The sequence below is a fragment of the Ictalurus punctatus genome, chromosome 29 (assembly GCF_001660625.3).
Source record: "Ictalurus punctatus breed USDA103 chromosome 29, Coco_2.0, whole genome shotgun sequence".
NCBI lineage: Eukaryota > Metazoa > Chordata > Actinopteri > Siluriformes > Ictaluridae > Ictalurus > Ictalurus punctatus.
In genome coordinates, this window is record NC_030444.2 from 3793184 (window position 1) to 3810942 (window position 17759).

Genomic DNA, 17759 nt, shown 5'->3' on the forward strand with positions numbered 1-17759 from the left:
ATTGGGAGAATTTAAATTGTTTTGCGTGATTTTAACACGCTTTAACTAGATTCACGTGTCTTGCTTGTTTCAAGAACGCTGTTTTTGTGCAGTGTAGGCGTGCGTCGTACGATTGGAATGCGCTCTGCGGATGCACCCGCCCTCTTAAGATTGCGTAACGTACACCTAGCCACGGATTATCCCTTGCTTAAGTATTATGTCCGGCGCCACCGTCTGACAGCTTGATGTAACTGTAATATTTCACACTGAAATTTATGTTTTAGACTGTACGTACACACACACACACACACACACACACACGCTCTAAAATAGGAAATGGCCTATATTTCTAGGCTATTATTAAATACATAAATATGAAATAAATAAATACATAAATAAATACATAAACATGGTATTACATTGACAACAAAGGAAATATACTATTTCTCTCTTTAGTCCGCATTTTGTTTTTTTCTCCCTCTCTCCTTTCGCCGAGCCCCACACGAATTTATGGAGATACTAGAGATCCAGATCCTTTCTGCCTCTGGATGGAGCTCAAATCTTCTTTAATTCCAGACTGCTGGGACTACGGCTGCTCCTAACGCCATACAGACTTCATATAAATCCATAATGAACTTTTTCACACTAACTGTTGTGACCCAGATGAGGACGGGTTCCCTTCTGAGTCGGGTTCCTCTCAAGGTTTCTTCCTCTTAAAACATCTTAGGGAGTTTTTCCTCGCCACCGTCGCCACTCAGTGGCTTGCTCAGTTGGGATAAATTCACACCTTTAATATCTGTATACCGTGTTGATATTTCTGTAAAGCTGCTTTGAGACGATGTCTATTGTAAAAAGCGCTATACAAATAAAATTGAATTGAATTGAATTTTCTATCCCTTCATTTTTTATATATATTTTTATATATTTATATAAATTTAAGCTTTAAATTGCCTTAGAAGTAATAGACTACTTTCAAGCATGTATTTCGAGGGAAACACAAAATTTCCAACGTAAAAATCGAAAGCTTGAAATGCGTGAAAGCAACGGACTAAACAAACGGACGGGATCATTTTTTATCATTTGGATCATGAGACCTACTAGATCAGTTTTGCTCAGATTCAAGATATTTTAGCTTATAAACATTCCAACATGGTTTATACACGTTTACACACGTGAACAGGTGCGAAGCCTCGACTCGGAATCAAGTAAAAGTTATGTAATGTTTCTTATGACAAAATAATTTGAGACCGTTAGGTTTGCATTGTCCAATCTATCGCGCTTAAAACAAACGCTCGCGGTGAGAAAAGATCTGCCAGTAGAATAGGACACGCACGCTGAAAAGGAGTAGAAATATTTTTAGGTTTAGAAATGTCATGTGTTTAAAACGAATCCGATTAAGAGAAATGTTTAGAAAAGAAGTCGCTAAGACGTGTTATTGATGGAGCGACTGATTGTAGATGAATACAGAGATGATCTTACATCTGTGCAATCGTTCACCTCTTGTGATGATTTAACACCGCTGTATGATTTTGTGTTTGTGTGTGTGTGTGTGTGTGTGTGTGTGTGGGGACTGCAGAGCTGGAGGTGGCACGGCTCAGTACCGACATGATGCAGACGGATCTGAAGTTCCCTCAGTCGGAAGCTTCCGGAAACTTCATCCAAATTCCAGTAAAAACTCTGAAACAACAAGGACGCAACGGTATTCGGCCTGCTCTCGCTCCCTGTGTTCCTCTTTTATTCCCGTTACACTCCTCGTGGGCTTCGCGCGTTTACGTCTTTGCCGTATTTCCTTGTTAATTCTAAAGTAAAAACGAATCCATCGCTTACACGAGAGCATTTCGGATTCCATGTCGCTTAATTTCTATTGGTTAAATACCGGAAGTGTCTACGTGTCCCTGGGAATATCAGATGCTTCAGCTTAAATCTCACCCTTAGCAAGGTTAAAACAAAGAAAAAACACTGGTGAAATGTAAATGTATTAAATACACCACAGAAAGTGATATGGGTATATAATTATTACATACACACAAAAAAAAATATATAAAAAAGTCAGTTTGTTGCATGTGTTTTTTTTTTCTCAGCAGTTTTTATATGTTGTAATATACACCTATCAGCCATAACATTAAAATCACGGACAGGTGAAGTGGATAACGTTGATTATCTCATTACAGAGGCACCCGTCAAGGGGTGGGATTTATTTATTAGGCAGCATGTGAACAGTCAGTTCTCAAAGTTGATGTGCTGGAAGCAGGAAAAATGGCAAGTGTGAGGATCTGAGTGACTTTGACAAGGGTTCAATTGTGATGGTTAGACGACCGGGTCGGAGCATCTCAAAAATGGCATGTCTTGTGGTACCAAAAGTGGTCCAAGGAAGGACAACCGGTGAACCGGTGACAGGGTCATGGTCGCTCAAGGCTCATTGATGCTCGTGAGGAGCGAAGGCTAGAACATCTGGTCCGATCCCACAGAACGGCTACTGTAGCAAAAGTTAATGCCGGCTGTGATAGAAAGGTGTAGAAAGAAAGAAAGAACACACCGAGCATCACAGTTTGCTGTGTGTGGAGCTGCGTAGCTGCAGAACGGTCAGAGCGCCCATGCTGACCCCCTGTCCATCTCCGAAAGCGCCTACAATGGGCACGTGAGCATCAGAACTGAACCATGGAGCAGTAGAAGAAGGTGGCCTGGTCTGATGAATCACGTTTTCTTTTACATCATGTGGAGGCCGGGTGTGTGTATGTGTGTGTGTGTGTGTGTGTGTGTGTGTGTGTGTTGCTTACCTGGGAAAGAGATGCACCAGGATGCACTATTTGAAAAAGGCAAGCCGGCGGAGGCAGTATGATGCTCTGGGCAATGTTCTGCTAGGAAACGTTGAGTTCTGGCATCCATGTGGATGTTACTTTGACACGTACCACCTACCTAAACATTGTTGTAGACCAAGTACATCCCTTCATGGTAACGGTATTTCAGTGTGCTCTTTCAGCATGATAATGCGCCCTGACACACTGCAAAAATTATTCAGGAACGGTTTGAGGAACATGACAAAGGGTTCAAGGTGTTGACTCGACCTCCAAATTCCCCAGATCTCAATCCGATCGAATGTTCTGGACAAACAAATCCAATCCATAGAGGTCCCACCTCGCAATTTACAGGACTTAAAGAACCTCTTGCTCACATGCTGGTGCCAGATACCACAGCACACCTTCAGAGGTCTTGTGGAGTCCATGCCTCGACGGGTCAGAGCCGTTTTGGTGGCACAAGGTGGTTTTAATGTTATGGCTGATCACTGTATATTTTCCCTTAAGCATAAGTAAAACAATTACCTTCAACAAGTTCACACAGTGTTCTAGGTTTCATTTTTTTCACTGTACTTTTATCAGCTTCTACGCTCCATAAGTTTCATATTCAATAATGTCCTGAATCTCAACTTAATTATCTTACGTATATGGTACCAGATATTGTCTCCATCATCGTGTGTAAAATATATAACTGCACAGGAATTCCAATCTGCAACCTTCAAACCTGAACGATGAAGGTCTTCGGATGAGACGCACGAGCTGAGTCATGAGAGAATGTTTTACCGAAGCTGTTCTTATGTAATTTGATTGAACTTATCAATAATCAACTTTATCCAACTATATAACTCATGTAATAAAGTAATCCTGTTTTCCGTAAATCCTTATATTTCCTTCCACAATTTATTCGCTCTGGAAAAATGATTCCCCTCTCTAAGAGACGAATTGCACAGATTTAGAGCTTAATTAATAAACACCATTGACTGACGAATTCATGAAAGTTATCAACAAAATTACGTCTTGTCTGAATGTTTATTGACTGCCCCAACAACTGCCCTTAGGCTAGACCAGGGGTGTCTAATCTTATCCAGAAAGGGCCGGTGTGGGTGCAGGTTTTCAGTCCAACCAATCATAAGCCACACTTATAATAGAATATTTAAAAAAGATTTTCTTGGTGGTCTAGGTGAACTTTAACCCCCCCCCCAAACACACACACACACACCCCAAAAAAATAATTAAAAATAAATTCCTTCTGCTTTCATTGATCTAAGAAATGCATGCTAGACTTTGCTTTATTATTCCAAAGCAGCCCTTGGTAGGAAACTCTGTTTTTCTGTTGTATGTTTCTCAGGTGAGATCCGTATGGCTCTGGTTCTGTACAGGAATCTGGGTCAGTATTTGTCCACAGAGAATGCGAGTGTGCGGCTGGGAAGCGAAGCCGCTTACCCCAACTACTCACTCATTGTCAACTCGCCTGTAATAACAGCGGCTATAAACAAGGACAGCAACAAAATCTACTTGTCCGAACCTGTGCGCTTCGTTGTCAGCCACTTGCAGGTATCACGCACACACACACACACACACACACACATACACACACACACACACACATACACCACACGATCAAATTATGTCCTTCTCTCACAGAAGTCAGAGTCGAACTTCAACCCGAACTGCTCATTCTGGAGCTACTCCAAACGCACCATGACAGGATACTGGTCTACGCAGGACTGCAGGCTGGGTGACACAAACAGCACACACACCTCCTGCTCCTGCACACATCTCACCAACTTTGCTGTACTCATGGCTCATGTGGAGGTCAAGGTGAGCATACACACATATGTGTGTGTTTAACTGTCTTTGTCAGGCCCTTCCCTTGACAGTGTTATTAATGCAGATGATTAATGCTTTGCCAAACCTAAATCTAACCCTAACCTTTAACTCTTTAAAAAAAATTCCTAATGGGGACGAGCCAAAGGTAAAAAATGTCAGATATTCCTGCCTTTGTGGAGAAATTTGAACCCCCCCCCCCCACCACCACCAGCTGCCCATACACACACACTTTAATTGCCCATTACCCCTTAACCTCAATCTGACCGTCGTGTCATTTGAGACGATATTTTATGGTCATCGCTATTTCACATACTACATTTCATAAATATTTTGCAGCTTGTCATCAAGCATCTTAATGTGAGCATCTTAATGTGGTTAATTTGAGCTTTTTAACAGTTTTCATCCTTGGTAGAAAGGAACACTCTGTTACATTAAAGGGTTGCTTTGGTCATTTTGGATCTTACTACCTCATTATAGCTGTACCAACTAGGGATGGCCCGATGTGAAAAGTACACTGTATGATAACCAAATGACCAAATGATATATAATCAGAGTTGGTCAAATTACTCATCAGTGAAGACTAGGAAAGTCTGATTGACAACCATGAAAAGCATAGTGATTACTGGAGAGACAGTGACAGTCCAGGCTTTTGGGGCAGAGTTGGCAACCCGTTCTATGTCCTCTGTGAGGAGGAGTACCCAGCAAGCTACAGAGAACCTGATGGAGACATTCCCGTGGGGGTGTCCAAGATGGGGGAGGGAAAATAGGCAATCCATTCGAATGGACCCAAGGGTAGCAGACCAAAGCAACGAGCAAGTGAGTCCCATGTAGCAAGATCTGTAAGAACAATCAAAGCTTAAAAGATCCACCAATCTAGGATGATGTGTTTGGTGGGAGCAAGAGCAACAGAACGCACAGGTGTTCAACCTGGTGAGTCAGAGGAGGAGCCATGCCCCGAGTCACCCCACAGTGACTAGAACCTACAAGTGTTGCGAATGGATTCCCCCAGCAGCAAGCCAAAGAGGAGGTAGATCAAGTGGCCAGGATCTCATAAAGCCACTTTTCCAGTGCATGGTACAGCTCGACTCGGCTCGCTTTACTTTTCCGAGCTTGCTTTTCCACTGGAGTATAGTGCCACCTCAACATGGGTGCGATCTTCCACTCGCCTTCACACAGGAATGTTGTATTATCAAAGCTTGTAGAAATACACGGGCCATATTCCAAATGACTTTCCTGTTCACTGAACACGGACCATATTAAGGATGTAAAATAGCGGCATTCTATAACCTACGTACTGCTCTATATGAGTACGTTCGATTCAGCTGCAACAGGAACGACTTTGATAAACGCCTGCGAGGTGTAAATATCTAATATCTTTGTTGTAATTTATATCTGTCATGATATAAATGATACATAATTTTCAATTAATAGAATATTACCATATGCAAAGTATGTATTAAACGACACATTTATTCAGGCACAATATGGAACCACTCGTTAAGGAGATTCCATATGATACTGTACACCACAAGGAAGATACTGCAGATTCCCTGCTCGCTCAGTGCGTGGCTCACACTTAGTATCGGCTCAGCTCGCTTGGAACCTCGGCCAAGGTGGTACTAAAAATGTACCAGGTACCAGGTACTATCCACAGTGGAAAGCCCCCAAAAAGCGAGCAAAGTTGAGTCGAGTCGAGCCATACCATGTGGTGGAAAAGCGCAAAAGGTCAGCACTGTGGAGACACAGACAACTAATTTTGTCTATTTGAGGCAATGATAAGCTACAAGCCATGACAACAACTATAGTGAGTCTTGCAACAGAACGATTTTGAGAAGAGGAAGGAAAAGGAGCCAAGCCACCTTACTTTAAGAAGCCAAGAAAGGTGAGGATCCATAGCATCCGGCAGAAGGTCAAGTCATTGAGGCACTCGTTCAAGGAGAATGGAAAGGACTTGGGAGAATGTAGAATGCTGATCATCCCTCCTAAGCCAGATGTACAGTTTGACGATCTCGATCAAATTCCACTCCAGGGACAAGTGGTATCACTTAACTGTCCTAATCTTTTGCTACAACTGTAGAATATCCTGTTAGTCATCTGGAGAAGGGGCAAAATTCCAGAGCAATGGAGATTTGCAGAAGGGAATTGGATCCCCAAAGAGGAGAACTTCAAGCGGATCTTTCAGTTCCGCATCATCTCCCCACTGAGTGTCGAAGCCAAGAATTTTTTCAGCATAGTTTCCAACCAGCTGTGCACCTTCCTCTCCAACAACAGCTTCATTGATACATCAGTCCAGAAGGGGACATCTCAGGAATCCCAGGGTGTTTGGAGCACTGAGTAGAAGTGGTGTCAAAAAAAAAAATGAAGAGGCATACAAGTCCCAAGTGAGAGTTTATTCTAAGACAGAAGAAAACTTACTGTAGCAGACAGAGGATTTATTCTGAAGAGATTCTAGAAACTAATTACAGAGAAGACAAGCGATAGAGAGGAGAGAGTAGAACAGTAAAGAACAGAAGTTCCTTTGTGACTGCATGTCCATTACACATGAGCAAGAAGATGATCCAGGATGATGAAGAACAAAACTGGTTTAAACCAGAATCATTGATTTTAGGACTATGTGTTTGCATTTGCTCAAGAAGATGCTATTGAAACAAGGAGCTCTAGGCTCCAGCAGAACCTGAGACCTCATTGGTCTTTATTATTACAATAACTTCAGGACGAGAGTCTCCTCTGGAGCAGTTACATCAAGGTGGCATAAGACTGAAGCTGGGAAAATCACACGGTGTTCTGCGAAGCTGTTTTTGATGGCCATGAATATGTTCATCAGGTCTGCTCAGCCAGAGTTCAGAGTGCCCAAGATTTAAATATGCCAAACATCTGGAAGACTCTTGGCCTCTACAGGGTACTGGGACCTGTTGGTGGACATGGAGAAGCAGCTCAAGTACCCATAGCATATTTTGGTCACCACTTTGAGAACAGACATCCTTCTTGTGTCTGAATCCACCAGGCAAGTTGTCATGCTGGAGTGAGCTAACAGTCCCTTGGGAAGTTTGCTTGGATGAAAGGAACCTCACCAAGTATGAGATCAGCAAGTGCAGGCAAGTTGGCAGGGCGCTACTTGATTGAAGTTGGTTGCAGGGGGATACACAGCATTGGGCATGAAAGTTCAGAGAAGGAGAAGTGCCATCCATAATACCACAAATGCAGCAGAGATGCCTGTGGCATAAAAGGGGTGAACCAAGATGCAAAGTAGTTTGTTAGCCATGTGGACACAAGCTGAGGTCTGAATAATCTGCCTCAGCTGGGTCATCTGGAGAAGTGTATTTGATGTTGAAAGACTTGAAACTTCTGATGATTCCAGGAACATCACAGAAGATATCTCCAGAGGCATCAGAAGATGTATTTGCACACTGAAATTCTTTACTCAACTAAAGTAGTTGTACTTTGGAGGAGTACAACTACTCCTCCAAATAAATAATCTGATTGAAGGAAAGCAACAATACCAACATTCACTTGTTGAGAAAATTGCATCTCTTACAAAAAAAAAATTGAGATGCAGCAATACACCATCTGCTCCTGCCATCAGGCCAGTCAGTCTAATGGAGTTAAAAATTAGGATTGTCATAAATTTCAAGGGGCACGGAATACTAGACATAATATTTTTTTCTAGCATCATACTGAGATAACAGTAGAAATATTTTGAGTTCCTGTTATAGCAATATACATTGATCAGCCAGAACATTAAAACCTCTTGCCTAATATTGTGTAGGTCCACCTTGTGCCGCCAAAACAGCTCTGACCCGTCGAGGCATCGACTCCACAAGTCCTCTGAAGGTGTGCTGTAGTATCTGGCACCAAGATGTTAACAGCAGATCCTTTAAGTCCTGTAAGTTACGAGGTGTGGCCTCAATGGATCGGACTTGTTTGTCCAGAGCATCCTACAGACGCTCGATCGTATTGAGATCTGGGGAATTTGGAGGCCGAGTCATCACCTTGAACTCTTTATCATGTTCCTCAAACCGTCCCTGAACAATTCTTTCAGTGTGACAGGGTGTATTATCCTACTGAAAGAGACCACTGCTGTTAGGGAACATTGTCGCCATGTAGGGGTGTACTTGGTCTACAAAAATGTTTAGGTAGGTGGTACGTGTCAAAGTAACATCCACATGAAAGCCAGGACACAAGGTTGGGACTTTGACTCCCCACTCACATCAATGAGCCTTGAGTGCCCAGGACCCTGTCGCCGGTTCCCCGATTGTTCTTCCTCGGACCACCTTTTGTGATACTAACCACTGCACACCAGGAACACCCCACAAGTCCTGCTGTTTTGGAGACGCTCTGACCTAGTTGTCTAGCCATCACAATTTGGCCCTTGTCCAAGTCGCTCAGATCCTTATACTTTCCCATTTTTCCTGCTTCCATCACATCAACTTTGAGAACCGACTGTTCATTACTCCCACCCCTTTGACAGGTCCAACTGTAATGAGATATAATCAGTGTTATTCACTTCATCTGTCAGTGCTTTTACTGTTATGACTAATCGGTGTATTTTAATAAATAAAATGCATTAGTATTGTATTAAGAACAGCTCAGATAAACTTCCAGGTATTTGTGGTTCTTGAACAAGGCATGCTGTTATAGGACTATAATCAACGATGTGTTGGCGTGATGCCAACCCTAAGTGAATAATTTTCCTATAACAGCTTGTCCCAAAGTGTTATACCACAGCTATTTTACACCAATTACAATTTTTAATTCCTTAATGAATGATGAACAGGTTGTGCTTTTGAACCGTTTATAGCTCCATTTAATGTTAAGTTAGCTCCTTTTATCACTTATGCTATAACAGGTACAAATACTCATTCATCAGAAGGAAAACGGTTCCTTTGTGTTTTCTTGGCAACATGCCGAGCGGTATTTTTTGGAGAAAGCATAAAGAGAGGCTGATGATGGCAGTACTGTTTGTAGCTGTTGTAACTGAAGTGATAACAGGAACGAACTTGTTCCATGGACATGCTATGACTGTAATATCCACAGAGGACACGAGTGGGTGTGACTTCGCCTTTTAGTTCAGCAGTTAGGTTCAAAATACCAAATCCATAATTTAATGTAACAAGATGGAGGCGGACTCCACTTATCTTTCCACTTCCTTCCCTGCGAGAGACATTCTGTCTAATCCTCCACACCACAAGTAAATCAGGATTATCAAATGGCGAAAATGATAGGAGGGGAGCGAGAGAGAGAGAGAGAGAGAGAGAAAGAGACTGGGGGAAGAGAATCAGATTTCTTGAAGCCATCAAGCACAAGCAGCTCATAATGTATGTTACCTCTCTGAGATTGTGCTTCCCTCTGTTTCGGTGTAACACACACACACACACACACACACACACACCCACACACACACACACACACATTCATCACTCATGTGCTGAGGGTAAAATTTGTCAGCTGGGGATTTGATAGATAGATCCGCAATAAAAATTCTCTCTCTCTCTCTCTCTCTCTCTCTCTCTCTCTCTCTCTCTCTCTCTCTCTCTCACACACACACACACACACACACACACACACACACACACACACACACACACACACACACACACACACACACACACACACACACACACACACACATTAATAGAGCACATATTATGGGCCAAAAATATGCCATGGCATTTATGAATGTGAGGTGAGTGCCAAAATTTTTAAGGCACAAAATGCATAAAGGTCATTATATACATAAATGTAAATGCTGTGTACCGAGGGCAGAGCTGACCTTAAACACACTCACACATCTCTTTCTCTCACATAAACACACACACACACACACACCAATGCCTCTTTTCCTCACCCTCCAGGCTGCGTTAATGGACACTGTATGGATGAATGAATGATTAATCAAATGCTGCGTGTGTGTGCGTGTGTGTGCCTTTCTGAGCACCCAGTGTGTGTTTTCTATGCTTCAGCTCATTTTCTAATACTGCAGATGAAATGGATTTGTTATTTGAACACTCGGAGGCCATGTGGCCACTGACAAATGAACCACATTGTTTCTGCTCTGTATAGTTCAGACAGTGCATTAAGGCATGCTGAGTGCTTCCCCCCCATCATCTGTTCACTACATAGCAGCGGAGATCACATGGACCCCGTCTCTGTAGCCATATAATTGTCAAATCCAATTAAATAGCCAAGATATTTTTATCTGAAGTGTACTTATTGGTGATTTAAGATGAGGTACTGTACAGGTTTGTACAGTAATGATCAAAATAAGTGAATTCCATGCATACAGAATTAATTCAGCTAAGCATGTTTGATTGTTTTTAGCACGAGTCAGTTGATGAACAGTAAATATCTTATACCTTACTTCACTATAGTAGACATCCATCCATCTATCCATCCATTTTCCATACCGTTTATCCTGCACATGGTCACTGGGAGTCTGGAGCCTATCCCAGGGAGCTCGGGGTACAAGGCTGAGGACACCCTGGACAGGGTGCCAACCAATCGCAGGACAGAATCACACACCCATTCACGCACCATTTGTAAATGCCAGTCAGGCTAGAATGCATGTGTTTGGACTGGGGGAGAAAACCGTAGTTCCCGGAGGAAACCCCTGAAGCACGAGGAGAACATGCAAACTTTGCACATACGGGGCGGAGACGGGAATCGAACCCCCAACCCCGGAGGTGTGAGGCAAATGTACTAACCACTAAGCGAGTATAAATAAAGATATGTTTTAGAAAAATAATTAGACAGGGGAAAAGTACTCAGATGACAAAGAAAATTAGTGCTTTGCGTACAGCTTCTAAACATCTACCGTAAGAAGTCAGTCATTTTTTGTAGCGATGGGGTTCAATTTTGGTCCATTCCTCTTGGCAAATCTTCAATTCCTCAAGTTCCCACTGACGGACTCACAATTTCAAACTTTGAATAAAAAAATACAGCGGTGCTTGAAAGTTTGTGAACCCTTGTAGAATGTTCTATATTTCTGCATAAATATGACCTAAAACATCATTAGTTTTTCACACAAGTCCTAAAAGTAGACCAATGGAACCCAATTAAACCAATGAGGTAAAAATATTATACTCGTTCATTCATTTATTGAGGGAAATGATCTAATATTACATATCTGTGAGTGGCAAAAGTATGTGAACGTTTGCTTTAAGTATCTGGTGTGACCGCCTTGTGCAGCAATAACTGCGACTAAACTGTCGCTCAGTCCTGCACATCGTCTTGGAGGAGTTTCATCCCGTTCCTCAGTACGGAACAGCTTCAACTCTGGGATGTTGGTGTGTTTCCTCACATGAACTGCTCGCTTCAGGTCCTTCCACAACATCTCTATTGGATTAAGGTCAGGACGTTGACTCGGCCGTTCCAGAACGTTCACTTTACTCTTCTTTAACCGTTCTTTGGTCCAGATGCAGCAAAACAGGTCCAAACCATGACACTACCACCAGCATGTTTCACAGATGGGAGAAGGATCTTACGCTGGAATGCAGTGTTTTTCTTTCTCCAAACATAATGCCTCTCTTTTAAACCAAGACGTTCTATTTTGGTCTCATCCATCCACAAAACATTCTTTTTCGTACCACCTCTTTATTGCAGACACATCTCATTGTATATTCCTGACCTCAAGATCAAGCTCCCATTTTTACATTCCAGGTTTTTGGATGTTCACTATTTATATAACATAATTTCAACCTAAACATCTAACTAAATACATCTGACTATATAGAGCTGACTAAATAGAGCTGACTAAATAGAGCTGACTGAATAGATCAGTGACACACGTTTAATTTTTAAGTGGAATGAGAGGAACAGATTTGAGCTGAAATGATAAAAGACTGATGTGGAGAAGTTGTAAGTTGTTTTTTTTTTTTATACATGATTGGTTTATATGAGGACTTGATACAAAATTTTAAGGGAATTATCTCCAGTTCCCTTTGTTTTGCTATATTTCTTGATCTCTTTTCCATGGTGTTCTTCTTTCTTACCCTTCTCCCTCTCTCATTTTTCTCACTTCCTACCTTTCCTTCCTGTTCTGTCTCTCGAAATCTAAATGTTCTTTCTCCTCTCAATTGTTTCCCTTTTCGCTCTCTTTATTTTTCTTCATTTCCCGATCTATGTCACTTCTTCTATTCTCTCTCTCCTTCATTCCTCTTTCTTTCTTTCTCCTCTTCCAACTGCTCTATATCCATGACTCCCTGCCTTTCACTCTCACATTCTTCTGTTTTCCCCTCCCCTCCTCTCTCTCTCTCTTTCTCTCTCTCTCTCTCTGGCAAACAGAAGGCAGATCAGATGCAAGCAACCTTGCTGGATATGATCACGTGGGTGGGGATTCTGCTCTCGCTTGTCTGCCTGCTCATCTGCATCTTCACCTTCTGCTTCTTCCGCGGCCTGCAGAGCGACCGCAACACCATCCACAAGAACTTGTGCATTTCACTCTTCATTGCAGAGATGCTCTTCCTCGTCGGCATCTACCGATCAGACCAGCCTGTGAGACACGTTCACACTCACGCACACACACACACACACACACACACACACATGCACACATACAGTCATTTAGTCACCATGATCTATATAAGGAATAAAACACAATGGGGCATGTTGTTACAGGAAAATAATCAATAATATAATCAACCATGAGGTGGTGGGATCCCACCCAGTGCAAAGCAGCGTTACTATCCCCCCACTCATATCCCCCAAAGTTGATTCTTTTCCAATAACAGCACAACCCAAAGGTTTTTAGTTCTCTTATACCACAGCAGTTTTGGCTATTATTCTCATTTCTATTCATTAAAGAATAACACATTGTACTTTTTATCTGTTTACGGTTACATTTAATGTTCTGGAACATCCACCAAGCGAGTTAGTTCTTTCACGTTACAGTCGTGACAAAACGAAAGCACACCCTCATTCAATTCTATGTTTTATTTAACAGGGCCTAAATAACAATTGTGGGGTCCCCACCAACGTCTATAAAAAAAAAACAACCACAGTGGGAAAAAATAAGTACACCCTGTAATTCAGTAACATGTAACAAGAACCACCTTCAGCAACAATAATTGAAGTGAACGTTTTCAGTAGTAGTTCACAAGTCTTTCACATCGCTCTGGTGAAATTTTGTCCCACTCTTCTTTACAGCACTGCTTCAGATCATTGATGTTTGAAGGAATCGGTTTATGCACAGCTCTCTTTAGATCGCGCCACAGCATCTCGATGGGGTTGAGGTCTGAACTTTGACTTGGCAATTCCAATGCCATGATTTGTTCTTCTGCTTTAGCCATTTAGATGTTGATTTGCTGGTGTGCTTTGGATCATTGTACTGTTGCATGACCCGATTTCAGATCAGCTTAAGCTGCTGGACAGATGGCCTCACATTCGTCTCAAGAATATTGTGGCATAAAGTGGACTTCATGGTTGTCTCAATGATTGCAAGCTTCCAGGTCTTGTGGCTGTAGCACAAGCCCAAATCATCTCCACCACCATGCTTGACAGTTGGTATGAGGTGTTTGTGGTGATGTACTCTGTTTGGTTTTGGAGGCCTGAAGCTCACTCCAGAATGGTGTATTTCAAATTGTTTGGAGGCGGCCTTATAACCCTGCCCAGATGGATGAGCAGCAACAATCGCTTCTCTGACATTATTTCTGGTGTCCTTTCATCTTGGCACGATGTAGACACATACCCAAGTGCTTCCGAACACCAAACTGCCAAAGGTTCTAATTTCATAGAGGTAGTCATACTTCTTAGATGATTAACTAATCTTGTAAATTTCATTAGTAACACCTGGCTGCTAATTTTCTCTTAATAATTGTGGAAGTATAAGTGTGGATAATAATTGTGGAAGTATAAGTGTGGATAATAATTGTGGAAGTATAAGTGTGGATAATAATTGTGGAAGTATAAGTGTGGATAATAATTGTGGAAGTATAACTGTGGATAATAATTGTGGAAGTATAAGTGTGGATAATAATTGTGGAAGTATAAGTGTGGATAATAATTGTGGAAGTATAAGTGTGGATAATAATTGTGGAAGTATAAGTGTGGATAATAATTGTGGAAGTATAAGTGTGGATAATAATTGTGGAAGTATAAGTGTGGATAATAATTGTGGAAGTATAACTGTGGATAATAATTGTGGAAGTATAAGTGTGGATAATAATTGTGGAAGTATAAGTGTGGATAATAATTGTGGAAGTATAAGTGTGGATAATAATTGTGGAAGTATAAGTGTGGATAATAATTGTGGAAGTATAAGTGTGGATAATAATTGTGGAAGTATAAGTGTGGATAATAATTGTGGAAGTATAAGTGTGGATAATAATTGTGGAAGTATAAGTGTGGATAATAATTGTGGAAGTATAAGTGTGGATAATAATTGTGGAAGTATAAGTGTGGATAATAATTGTGGAAGTATAAGTGTGGATAATAATTGTGGAAGTATAAGTGTGGATAATAATTGTGGAAGTATAAGTGTGGATAATAATTGTGGAAGTATAAGTGTGGATAATAATTGTGGAAGTATAAGTGTGGATAATAATTGTGGAAGTATAACTGTGGATAATAATTGTGGAAGTATAACTGTGGATAATAATTGTGGAAGGGTGTATTTATTCTTTCCCACCTGGTTTTTGGATGTTGGTTTACTTTTGGGGAAGAAATGACTAGGACAATGATCCAAAGCCCACCAGCGAATCCACATCTGAATGGCTAAATCAAGGTGTTGCAATGGCCAAATCAAAGTCCCATTGAGATGCTGTGGCGGGATTTTAAGAGAGCTGTGCATAAAAGAATGCCCTCAAACCTCAATGAATTGAAGCATTGTTGTAAAGAAGAATGGGACAAAATTTCTTCAAAACAATGGAAGACTGATAAACTCCTACAGAAAACATTTACTTCAAGTTATTGTTGCTAAAGGTGGTTCTACATGTTACTAAATTACAGGGTGTACTGAATTTTACCCACCTTGTTTCGGAATGTTGGTTTACTTTTTGGAAAACATGACTACATAGTGAAATCTTGTTGTTGTTGTTTTTCGTTATTTGTTTGTTTATAGAAGTTACTGCGGAACTCACGGTTGTCATTTAGGCCCTAATAAATAAATACATCAAATTGAAGAAGGAGGTTGTACATTCTTTTTCCCATGACTGTATATGTGTCAGCTATAAATAAATGTTATTTATTTACTTATTTGATTAGAAGTACATTTTTATTTATGTAGCACATTTAAACACAGCCAAACTGACCAAAGTGCTGAACAGAGTAAGAAAAAGTTCAGTAGAAAAACAGAATAAAGACAGACAATAAACAATAGTAAAAATTAGATTAAAACGCCCGAGAGAAGAGACACGCTTTCAGACTCTTTTTAAAAATTAAAATAATAATAATAATAAAAATAATTGAGGGTGTAAGGCGGATGTCCAGTGGCAATTGATTCCATAAACGAAGGGCAGCGACTGAAAAAGCTCTACCCCCCCCCCCCCCCCCCCCCTTAATTTTTACTATCAGAAGATCTTAAAAATCTGCTAGATGAACGTGGTGTAAGAAAACCTTTGAGATAAGATGGAGCTTGATCATTAAGAGTTTTAAAGACAAACAACAGAATCTTAAACTGGATCCTAAAATGGACCGGGAGCTAAAATGCGATGCTTAAATTGGGGTGACACGATCATATTTCTCTGCCCTGGTCTCCAGCCTTGCAGCTGCATATTCTGAACCATCTGGAGACCAGCAAAGAGATGACTGAGGAAGACCCCAGTATAATGAATTATAATAGTCTAAACGCGATGTGATAAAAGCATGAATAACCTTCTCCAAATCTTGGAAAGACAACAATGTTTTAAGTTTAGAAATAATCCGTAATTGATACAAACTATTCTTAACGAGCGAATTTATTTGCAGTGCAGGATGATACCAAGGCTCCTAACCTGGGAAGAAATTGAGGGGAAGTGATTATGAAGCTCAGAGTAAATGAAACACAGTCAATATTTGGTGTGACAAAAAAATAAAAATACTAATCACCGCTACAATGTGTGCAGTTTTATAAGGAAATGAGCTGTAAGTGTTATTGAGCGTCTTCCAGGACTAGCCACGGTTCTTCTGGAGACTTTGATTGTCGCGCTTGCTTCTTATTTTTGCAGCAAAATCCAGCAGCCTTCATAGTGTTTTTTTTATTTATTTATTTTTTTTGTCTGAACAGCGTCTCTTACGTAATACGCTGCTTTCTTTAATGACATGCAGACATTTTTCTGTAGCATTTTGTGCTAGAAAACTAACGTTTGGGAATCTAACACGTTTTTTTTTTTGTAGAAGTCATAAAATAAAAAAATCTACAACAAACCCAGGAGGGCTGTACAAAAAAATTCAGGGTGCCTAAAAATTTGCACAGTGCCGTATATATACACGATCGCCCAACCTAGTTATCGGTAACATCCACTATCGCTCGACCTCTACTATAAATACATCGTATGCGGTATTATAAAGTGTATTTATATGTCCTGTCCATTAAAATCCAATTCCTTTTAATCCAGTCCATATTAATGAAGTCATTTTCAGTCCATTTGATATTTGTATAATTGCCTATAATGTAGCATAACAATACACACGCAATATTGATCTATTGGATCCATTATTAATTTGACAGAAAATTTGTATTGATATTCCTACATATTATTTAATAACAGTTTACTCATAATGTAGGTGTTACTCGCTTTCCTTTAAGTACTGTTTCTGGAACTTTCTAGAATGAATGGGATCCCATGTATGAGATTATTCGTGCAAAGTTTTACCAGTATTTTTGAGAATATTTTTTTTAGAATATGTGACAATTCCATTTAAAACCCTTGAGTGTATTAGACCGGCTTAGTTTGCAGTGTAAAATAAAGCAGTAAGCTAAGAGAGGGTGTGAGTTACAGTGATTTTATCACGGGTAAGGGCGTGCTTGCTGAGGTATGACGCGGAGCGGAGTTTCTGTAAACCACTTACCTGTGATAAAATCGCCCTAAAGCACGTCATCGAATTGGCTTACTGCTTTTATAAAACGCTGACAAGAACAATACGACAAAATGCATTGTTCAGTAAAGACTTTATTGAATTATTAATAATATTCATAATAAACACTTCTGCAAAACAGTGCAGTCTTTTAACCGTAAGCGAAGC

At 40.7% G+C, this 17759-nt stretch overlaps 1 protein-coding gene across 7 annotated transcripts in view; it reads left to right on the top strand.

The window, feature by feature from the left end:
- The window catches only part of adgrl3.1 (adhesion G protein-coupled receptor L3.1), a 200821-nt gene that overhangs the window by 144689 nt on the left and 38373 nt on the right, over nucleotides 1-17759 (top strand). For 6 of the 7 annotated variants that reach the window (XM_053677481.1, XM_053677482.1, XM_053677485.1 and 3 more), the window contains exons 12-15: nucleotides 1556-1678; nucleotides 4123-4328; nucleotides 4419-4595; nucleotides 12885-13094. In XM_053677481.1, the coding sequence (XP_053533456.1) occupies nucleotides 1556-1678; nucleotides 4123-4328; nucleotides 4419-4595; nucleotides 12885-13094 (716 nt within the window). The remainder of the gene's footprint in view (nucleotides 1-1555; nucleotides 1679-4122; nucleotides 4329-4418; nucleotides 4596-12884; nucleotides 13095-17759) is intronic. The other variant, XM_053677487.1, reaches the window with a different exon arrangement.